The sequence below is a fragment of the Panicum virgatum genome, chromosome 1N, assembly GCF_016808335.1.
Source record: "Panicum virgatum strain AP13 chromosome 1N, P.virgatum_v5, whole genome shotgun sequence".
Classification (NCBI taxonomy): Eukaryota; Viridiplantae; Streptophyta; class Magnoliopsida; order Poales; family Poaceae; genus Panicum; species Panicum virgatum.
Window position 1 is genome coordinate 45870357 of NC_053145.1, and position 10481 is coordinate 45880837.

The 10481-nt window shown below is 43.4% G+C and overlaps 1 protein-coding gene across 4 annotated transcripts; it reads left to right on the forward strand.

Annotated features, from left to right (window-relative positions):
• Nucleotides 1-296: 296 nt before the first annotated feature.
• Nucleotides 297-5645, forward strand: LOC120656104 (calmodulin-binding protein 60 B-like). 4 transcript variants are annotated; one of them, XM_039934122.1, is made up of 9 exons: nucleotides 297-496; nucleotides 586-769; nucleotides 1838-1913; nucleotides 2019-2077; nucleotides 2214-2707; nucleotides 2818-2978; nucleotides 3064-3267; nucleotides 3652-3871; nucleotides 4745-5645. In XM_039934122.1, the coding sequence occupies exons 2-9, from the start codon at nucleotides 654-656 to the stop codon at nucleotides 5344-5346; spliced, it is 1932 nt and encodes a 643-aa protein (XP_039790056.1). In that variant the 5' UTR covers nucleotides 297-496; nucleotides 586-653; the 3' UTR covers nucleotides 5347-5645. The 4 variants fall into 4 exon arrangements, with proteins under 4 accessions (XP_039790056.1, XP_039790054.1, XP_039790055.1 ...); XM_039934120.1 differs by having other exon boundaries at nucleotides 302-496; nucleotides 3652-3886; XM_039934121.1 differs by having other exon boundaries at nucleotides 307-496; nucleotides 3652-3886; nucleotides 4748-5645.
• The last annotated feature ends 4836 nt before the right edge of the window (nucleotides 5646-10481 follow it).

The window sequence follows — 10481 nt, forward strand, 5'->3', positions numbered from 1 at the left end:
CAGCGTGTCACCAGTAATGAGCGGCAGGGCACAACGCACAGCTGGGCAAGAAATATCCTGTCATCTGGTCCGGCCAATCTTTTCCCGTAGCCGCCGCCGTCGGCACGCACCCCCCCACCATCGCGTCAACCCCCTCTATTCCACCAACCCACTGACCAGAGGACCCACGGAAGCGGGACCCTCCCGTCATTGTCCAGCAGGGATGGACCTCCGCTCCCGCGGGCCCGGGAAGTCAGGGAGCGAGAGCCGTGCCGGAGCGGCTTGCGGCCATGTGGGCGAAGCACGGCAAGTAAACAAAAACATTTGAGCCGTAAAGAAAGGCGGAGGCTGGCGAGAGCGAGCACAAGCGCAGCACCACCCACGCCACGCACGCACACCGGCGCTCGCCGCCACACTCATCAGAGAGGCGCACGCGCTCGCAGATCTCCCGCCGCGGCCCAGCCCTCGCGATTCCGGCCGGAGGGGTGCCGTCCTGGTCGCCGGCGGCTTCGATTCGGTAGCCGCGGCCGCTTCAGTCCGGCTCCCGTAGCTATTTGGGGATTTCCCCCCTTTTGTTTGCTTAACCTGGGTTTGTGATGGGCGCAGATCTGACGGGGCCCCCGGCGGCGGCTGCGGAGGGCACGGGGGGAGGCTAGGGTTAGGGTTCCGCTGCGATGCAGCGGCCGGGACGGCTGCAGCGCTCGGGGTCGAAGCGCGGGCTTGACCCCACCGGCGGCGGCGACGACGACGACCATGCGCCGAAGCGGCCGCGCGTCCCCGCCCTCGCGAGGTGAGCGTGCGTTAAATGATTTTCATTCTGCTATTTAAGGGTTTGTGATTGGTTAGGGTTCCGGTTCCGTGGCTAGGTTGCCTGCCGCTTTGCGGCCGGATGGAATTTGAATCCTTCGCTTTAGTTTGATTCGATTGAGATGACTGATCGAAGTAGTGGTGGATGTTGCTAGGGCTGCTGTTGCTGTTAAACTTAAAATCCGTACAAATGAGTGCAGGAAGTTCGCCTAATTATGGTTTTTTTTTTCAATTTGGTTAACTGTCAGACTGAGTTCGAACTGGAGGATGGTTTGGTTTACATGTGGAAACTATTTTTTGTTCTGATATGAGGTGGAAACTACTACGAAATAAGGAACACGCTCGAGTGTATAATTATGAACGTTAAAAGCAGTGTGGTCCATGCAAAAGTGATGGTCTTTTTCCGGCAGTTCTCAGTGTTTGCTCTTCTGGGTGCTGGGTGCTGTCCACCTCGGAGCACCAACTTACCGTTACCGATAGCAAAGCGTTATGCTGTAGAAAGTGGATGATCCCGTGATTATAGAAATTGAAGTTCAATATTAGCATGTATTTCTGCCATGCTGTTCTAGAAACAATTTGTCCCGATTCAGTAGTGAAAGCTGAGTTATAAATTAGCAATCAACATGCCAGAACCATGTCCTGGGCAGGGCCATCAGTCCGCTCTTATTATTATTGCTACTACTTTTATTGCTGTTACGAGTACCATTTTTTCTAATTCTTTCACCCTGAGATTAGTTAGTTAGTTAGTTTGTTTGTTTTGATGCCTTGTGTTGGGTTTCATCTCTAGTTCTCTACCCTATCCCACCTTTCTTGGGAATAGAAGATTTTTTGTTTTTGTCTATAAGTGTAATATCTTGTTTATGGTGGCAACAGAAGGTGGGTGCACAGTTAGAGTTTGATAATATATTAGATCAATGGTTATATAGTCAAATGAGATGCTGATAATTCACAAAATAATTTTGGTCGAAGTTAGTGGATAAGTTAGCTTTTTTCTATACCACCTTCATGTTACAAATATGTTTGTTGTTTAACTAATGATATGTTTTTTCAGTGTCATTGTGGAAGCTCTCAAGATGGACAGTCTGCAGAAGCTTTGTTCATCGCTTGAACCAATTCTCCGAAGAGTTGTAAGTCAAATTGCTGCTGGACTTATGCTTTACTTTACATGTAAATTCTGCATACAATTTCCTTATCCTTATTGATGTATCTGGTCCATTCTATTTGGGTACTAGGTAAGTGAAGAAGTAGAGCGTGCTTTGGCCAAATTGGGCCCTGCTAGGATCCAGGGAAGGTAAAAAAAAAAAATTCAACTTACCTTCACGGTGATGCTTGGAGGAGGATGCTCGAATTTGAAATTTATTGTTGCAAATGTGATTCGACCACATTTAAACACTTTTGATATGCGACACTAATACAAATTAAAACAGATCTTCCCCCAAACGAATTGAAGGCCCTGATGGAAGAAATCTGCAGCTTCAGTTCAGAAGCCAGTTGGCTCTTCCAATCTTTACTGGTGGAAAAGTTGAAGGTGAGCAGGGAGCAGCTATACATGTTGTGCTGCTGGATGCAAACACTGGATGTGTTGTTACCTCAGGACCTGAATCGTTTGCAAAACTGGATATCCTTGTGCTCGAGGGCGACTTTAATAAAGAGGAAGATGAGGATTGGACAGAAGAAGAGTTTGAAAGTAATATTGTCAAGGAGCGTGAAGGGAAGAGGCCTCTTTTGACGGGTGACCTGCAAGTGACTCTTAAAGAAGGTGTTGGAACCATAGGGGAGCTTACCTTCACTGACAACTCCAGCTGGATAAGAAGCAGGAAATTCAGACTTGGTCTGAGGATTGCTCCTGGCCTTTGTGAAGGTATTCGTGTCCGAGAGGCCAAGACAGAAGCTTTCCCCGTTAAGGATCACAGAGGAGAATGTATGTGTGGCGCACATTCTTGATTTACTCATAGCATTAGATGATATAAACATTTTGTCTTTTCTTAGAGTTAGCACAGTTGCCAAACATGCTGATTTTGTATTTATTAGTGTACAAAAAGCACTACCCACCTGCGTTGAAGGATGATGTTTGGAGATTAGAAAAGATTGGCAAAGATGGTGCATTCCACAAGAAGTTAAATGCCAGTGGAATCTACACGGTTGAAGATTTCCTCCAGCTTCTTGTTAGGGATCAGCAGAGATTACGTAGCGTGAGTTCTATGATGCCTGTTACTACTTACTAGGTTGTAACTTGCTCTGTTTCATATATGATCTAACATACTTTGTTTTCTGTAGATTCTGGGCAGCGGCATGTCAAATAAGATGTGGGAGAGCCTTGTTGAGCATGCAAAGACTTGTGTCTTAAGTGGAAAGCATTATGTATATTATGCTAGTGACACAAGAAACGTTGGTGCAATATTCAATAACATCTACGAGTTCACTGGTTTGATTGCAGATGATCAGTTCATTTCAGCAGAAAATCTCACAGACAATCAGAAGGTTAGTGCCCCCTTCTCTCTCTCTGCGACTCTGCCACTCACAAGGACTTAAGTTGAAAACCATTACAAATTTGTTTTAGTTAATCAGCTTGATATTCTGCTAATGTAATAAGCAGAGGATCAGTATGCAAATAATCATATTCTTGTTGGAAGAATAGCTTGGAAAGTAGCTATACATCAACAAATCATCACTATACTAAACTGAATGAATCATGGCAAAGTCAAGACCTGGAAGTCATGAACATTAAGTGGATGTTTGGATGAAAGGGATGGCTTTGAGAGTTTTTATGATTTATTAGCTAAACACTAAGGATTTGGAACCAAATCTTCTATCCAAGGTGTGTTGTACTGAATAAATCATGACCTTGCTCACCTTAAACTGCAGGTCTATGCTGACGCTTTGGTAAAGAAGGCATATGAGGACTGGATGCATGCTGTAGAATATGATGGCAAGGCACTCTTGGGCTTCAAGCAGAAAAAGAAATCTGTCACAACAAGAAGTGACACTGCAGCTGCTTCAACAAGTGATCCTGCTTCATATGGTTCGGCCAATTCACAGAAACAATTGTCCCTGCCAGAGAAATCTGGACAACCTTCCTCGGCAGGTAGTATGAATGATGGTGAGCTATTGAGCCTTCTTGTTAACCTTTTTTGTTTTAGCCATGACTCACTAGGCCAGAAATTTTTAAGGCGAATTAGCATGGTACTGATGCAAAGGGCATAAATTGAAATAACATGTACTGAGAAGATGACATTTATGCTGGTGGCCACATGCTAGTGACACAATGGAATCTTCCAACTAGTTGATCTTTGCAATGGCACTATACAGTATTGCACAATGCCCTCCTTCTATCATTTCTCATGACATGCCCAGTGATTTCAGTCTAAGCCCATTTGTCATCCTTACTAATTCACACATAGTCACAGAAAACTGGGTTGAAGGCACCATTTCTCGACCCAGGAACGTCGACCCTGTCCTGGGAGCGCGAGGTCATTTTCATCCCCGCCTTGTAAAAACCTCTGAGTGTACCATGTTCCTTGACCACCTCGACCTGGGAACTCTGAACTCACATTAATGTGAAAAAATGATAAGGAAGTTTTCTGATGGATTATTTTCATTGTGTTGTACGACCCAAGACTCACTTCACTTCAATTTTTTTCTGTTACTTTTATCTGTTATGATAGCATATTGCTTCTGCATATGCTAGATTATGACAATGACCAGTCAAGTAGGCTTCCTCGGTTATTCATGATGCTGGAATCATGTCATTAGTAAGCAATTGCACTAATAATGCATACTGTAGCTGTTGCTTTACAATATGTACAATACTAAGTTCACAATTGTCAATTGTGTAAAGAAACATGACACTGCTTATGATTATGGAATATGGATGTGCGGTCCGCATAATAGTTGTGTGAATTTAATCAATTTCATGTGTGTGCTGTACTGAAATCATTGAATTACTTTTACTTTTCAGCAGATGGAACTAGAAGTGCATACAATGGAAACCAGTCAGCAAGATATGCAGCCAACACTCAGAACATTCCCACAAACATCACCATGCAATATGACAGGAGTGCACTGTCACCAGAAAACCAGTTTAGTGGTTCATCCCTTCAGGCTCAAGCTTCAAGAGGGTCCAATATGCTAGCATTGGGACCTCCGCAGCAACAGAACCAAAGTTTTGAATTCCCAGCACTCGGTCAGTCCATGCAGTCAGGGATGAATCCTTTTGATGAATGGTCGCAGCCACAGGAGAACCGTGGTGGAGTTGATGACTACTTGATGGAGGAGATCAGGATGAGGAGCCATGAGATTCTAGAAAATGAAGAAATGCAGCAAATGTTGCGGCTTCTGAGCATGGGCGGTGCAGGAACCAACCTGACTGAAGACGGCTTCAACTCCCCTTCTTACATGCCTACACCTTCCCCGAACTTGAGCGTTGAGGACGACCGCACCCGTGCGCCTGGGAAAGCCGTTGTTGGGTGGCTCAAAATCAAGGCAGCCATGCGGTGGGGGATCTTTGTGAGGAAGAAGGCTGCTGAGAGAAGAGCTCAGCTTGTTGAGCTCGACGACTAGGAGAGCAAGTATTAACAGCTGGAAGCATGCGCTCTCGAGCTGGTTGTGTACCAAGGTTTCATTGATGTTATTTGTGTACCCGGGTGGGCTCAGCTCAGCTATGACCCTTAGGCAGACAGTTCTGGTCCTGAGCTTAATTGTGGACAAAACTCTTTTCCATTTTTCCTTTTGTATAGCTCTTCCAACCATTTTCCATGCTTTTGTTTGTTTAGTGTGATGCTAGTCCTGTTATGAACCTTAACCTGAACTCTGTACATTTATTTGTTACAGAATCCAAACAGGCATTGAACATTGGCACCTGGGCACCCTTTGTTCAGCTATTAAACACAGGACACATGATCCAACCGACGGCTATGTGTGGGGCAATGCACTACTCCCTCCTTCGTCCCAAAATAAATACAATTCTAGAATTAAATACGAAAATCAATGTTAATTGTAAAATTACAAAAAACACCTCTTGTTTTTTGTGACGAGTGAATGAGTTGTTAGTTATTTTTTGTGGGAATCTTCTATTTTGTTATTTGTGGTAGGTAGGTCAAAGTTAGCAAGTTTTTTAGGTAAATTTTGAACTCTATAGTTGCAACTATTTTGGGACGGAGGGAGTATGCTGCGCGGTTAATGTGTGTTTCAGGAGGCGGGCGGTGTTTGGTCACACCGTGGCAGCAGCGCTTGAGGATGTTTTGTTGTCTCAACTCTCGAGTGGTCTAGGTCTTTCGTTTTGATGCTTCCGAATGTCTAAAATAAGCCCTCAAAAATAATGTCTAAAATACACAGCAGTACCGTACCCAGTTTAAAATAACCTCACCAGTGCTGTATGAGCTTTGATCTTACATGTTCAAACTCGATGCCCATCTGGTTGAGGAGGAGCTCTTACCAAGTGTCCATACATCCTCTCGTTGCTGCTGGTCAAGGCGACTAGACGAGACGAGGCAAAAGCAAGCTAAGGTCGGAATCAAGCACGCACTTACAAAAATGCTCCCAAGGTAGACCCAGGCACGAGCACTATGAGGTTAATTAACCCCATTATTAGCATCGACAAGGACAGCATCAAGAACCCCAATATTTCAGGTGCAGACATGCATGAACTCGGACACAATAAGACAAAAAGGCGAAATAAACAAATGGGTGGCCGACCCAGCAATGGCAGTACGTGCATTCATTGTATGGGACCAATGCGAGAGACAGTGAATAGGTGAATCTTTATGTCCGAGCCCTTTGAGAAATGCTGTTTTGCGAACTGATCAATAGAAAAACCGCACATCTCGTACAGTGGTTGAATAGCATGGTTCCGAACACGCAGACATGCAGTTGCGGAGCACGGATTATATTTGAGGTGTCGCGGGTAATAAACTTAAGCATGAAGTATACAACAAATCATAACAAAATAATATAAATGGATATACGTGCAGTGCATTTGTGAAAAAATAAGGTGCCTGCGTATGTGCCATGTGTATATCTCCGTCACTCCGTATATGCCATGTATTACCATTATCAATCCTATGTGTACATCTGTCTTGTTAAATTTAAGTAGGATGGACTAAAAAGAACTAGACAGGTTGGCGCGCGAACTAGACAGGTTGGCGCGCTATGCGCGCCTATACCTAAAAGATTGGCATAAAGTAATAATGAAAAAATGTTATCCCTGCTATGTTTAAAGCAACATCGTATCGACGCATTGAAGCAAATATAAAACTTACATTAAATCGGAATAGTAGTTCAGAGTTTGAGAGCGTGGCAATTACATGTATTGTAGTATAGAGGTACACATTATTTTTGTTAGGGATTCAATATTTTTTTGTGTTAGTAGGTATAGTTGATGGATTAGTGTACATTGAATATTGCTTTTGGTAAGGAAAAAAAAAGATAAGATTAGCAATGAATGAATAATTTGATTATATTTTGCGAGTTGATGAAGTGAAGCAAAGTCCAGAAAGTAGTAGGGTTACCATATGTGAAAGTAATTTACAAAGTCTAGTTATTATTTATATATATAAATAATTAAATATATTTTATGTTTACAAATAATAGAAGAAACATAATTTTTTGAAAAAGATAAAGAGACTCATTCAATAGAGCCGTGATCCCACATGGATCCTTCCTGAAGAGTACGTGGGACCCCATGAACAGTGAATAGTATGTGGTCCCACCTGATAGTATGGATCCCACCTAAAGAGTACGTGGGTCCCACATGAATTCCACCAGAATAGTACATGGGTCCCACCGAAAGAGTACGTGGGTCCCACATGAACATTATGTGGGTCCCACGTGAGGTCAAGGTATGGGTCCCACCTAAATAGTACGTGGGCCCCATGCTAAGAGTACGTGGATCCCGCATGAATAGTACATGGGTAGTTTAAGTGGATGGACTAAAAAGAACTAGACAGGTTGGCGCGCTATGCGCGCCTATACCTAAAAGATTGGCATAAAGTAATAATGAAAAAATGTTATCCCTGCTATGTTCAAAGCAACATCGTATCGACGCATTGAAGCAAATATAAAACTTACATTAAATCGGAATAGTAGTTCAGAGTTTGAGAGCGTGGCAATTACATGTATTGTAGTATAGAGGTACACATTATTTTTGTTAGGGATTCACTATTTTTTTGTGTTAGTAGGTATAGTTGATGGATTAGTGTACATTGAATATTGCTTTTGGTAAGGAAAAAAAAGACATAAGATTAGCAATGAATGAATAATTTGATTATATTTTGCGAGTTGATGAAGTGAAGCAAAGTCCAGAAAGTAGTAGGGTTACCATATGTGAAAGTAATTTACAAAGTCTAGTTATTATTTATATATATAAATAATTAAATATATTTTATGTTTACAAATAATAGAAGAAACATAATTTTTTGAAAAAGATAAAGAGGCTCATTCAATAGAGCCGTGATCCCACGTGGATCCTTCGTGAAGAGTACGTGGGACCCCATGAACAGTGAATAGTATGTGGTCCCACTTAAAAAGTACGTGAGTCCCACATGGATTCCACCAGAATAGTACATGGGTCCCACCGAAAGAGTACGTGGGTCCCGCATGAACATTATGTGGGTCCCACCTAAATAGTACGTGGGCCCCACGTTAAGAGTATGTGGATCCCGCATGAATAGTACATGGGTCCCACGTGGGGCCACGGCTCATGAGAGGGCTCGAAGTCTTGGCCCGTTAGTATATATTATAGATATAGATTATAGATTAGGAGGGGGCCTTCTTTCTGTCATCTTCAACCTCTAACCTCTCCTTCCAAATTTCAATTGCTACAAATTTACAAGGGGCCTCAGAAAGAATTCAAGGGTTTCAACAATAGGATGGGCTAAAGCACCGTACATCCCATCGCTAGACCCGCTGCTGCTGCGGGGAGGGAGGATAGTTTGGTAGATCCAACTGTATTCTCATAAATGAATGCTTTAGCAGGGGTCTATTTGCAAAGGAAATATTTACGGAAAGGGTCAAAGCAAAGTACAAGAGTTTCTTCTCGAGCGCGGAGCTGGCAGGGAGATTATTCATTTAATCATTAAACAAAAGGGGGAAAAATGCAGCGGGTTAACAATGCAAGAGGCCGGGTGACTCCTGCGGCGGAGTAGCAGTAGTCCAGGTAAGTAGTCGTAATAAATGAGGAAAGGGGGCTCCCGGTCCCGGGTGCGGCCAGGGGAGAGGAACCAACCTCAGCTCCCGAGTGCATGCATGCACTCTCCCCCGTTTCCCCCCAAAGATGTTGGCTTATAAAATTCACTCATCGCCGTCACCTCATCCTTTGCGTGGGGGACTCCGACGACGGGGGCACCGTATTTGCCGCGGCCCGGATGGATGCAGCGTACCCGGCCTGTCCAGGAACCTGGCTGCAGCCGCCTTCTTCCTCCTCCTCACGACGCGACCTGCCGGCCGGCCGGTTGGTCTGCCCAGTGGCGGATCTAGGATTGAAATTTAGGGTATGTCATATCAAAATTTTAACATACAATTCGGTATTCGGTACAATCTAAAAAAATTCGGTGCACAATAAAAAATTTCACGAGCAATTCGGTATACAAGTAATTAGGTTCAATACTTGCATAGATTACAATATAAATAGTAGAAGCAAATTAAATATGTGTTTGGTTGAGCTGTGACTTTTGAAAAATCTGCTGTAAGCTGTGGGCCATGGAAAAACAGCTGTGAAAAAAGCAGAATGCCATTTGGTTGGGCAGCTGTAATTTTTTATCAAAAAACTGTTAAGGGAACCAACATATCATCCACAATCATCCCGATGCGGCCCTCTCGAGAGAGGGGAGCGGCGTGGGGAGGGCGCGGAGCCTCAACGACGATGAGGGCAGGGACGCGCGCTCATAAGAGCAGGGCCGCGCACCCGCTGGACAAGGCTTGTGATTTGCTGCCGGGAGGGGAGGGGAGGGGCGCCCGGGAAGCGGTCGCGAGAGGGAGGAGAGAGCGATGAAAAAAAACACAAACCGGTATTTACATAATCAATGGCAAGTGGGTAATTTGTATGTCCAAAAGCCAATAAAAATAGAGGAAAGTGCTTTTGGATCTGTACTAGTGAAAAGCTGGCTTTGGAAAAAAAATGTTGCTACTGGTAGAAGCAAGACCAATTTTAGAAGATTGTAAACCATATCATAAACCTTATGCCTCTCAATTTGAACTAGAACTGAGAGGTCAACAAGATTGGTAAGATCTTTGAAGCTGTCCTCATGTCTAGTGTCATCAATATGATTGTCAAGTTGTAATTCAAATTTTATCAATCCCAGTTAAAGAAGTCATTAGAAAGAGAAGTGCTGGCTTAGAGTATGCCACGGCATACCCTGGCCACCCACTGGGTCCGCCAGTGGGTCTGCCCACCACCATCACCACCACTCTAGCTCGACTAGGTAGTGAAGTACTCTCTCCCTCCGTTCCAAATTATAAGTCATTTCAGGAATATTGGAGAGTCAAACCATCTTAATATTTGACTAAAATTATAGAGCGAAACATAAAAATTTATGACATCAAATAGGTATACTATGAAAATATAACTAACAAAAAATCTAATGATACTTAATTGGTATCGTAAATATTATTATCTTGTTGTATAAATTTGGTCAAACTTTAAAAAATTTGACTCTCCAAAATTATTGAAATGACTTATAATTTGGAACGGAGGGAGTATA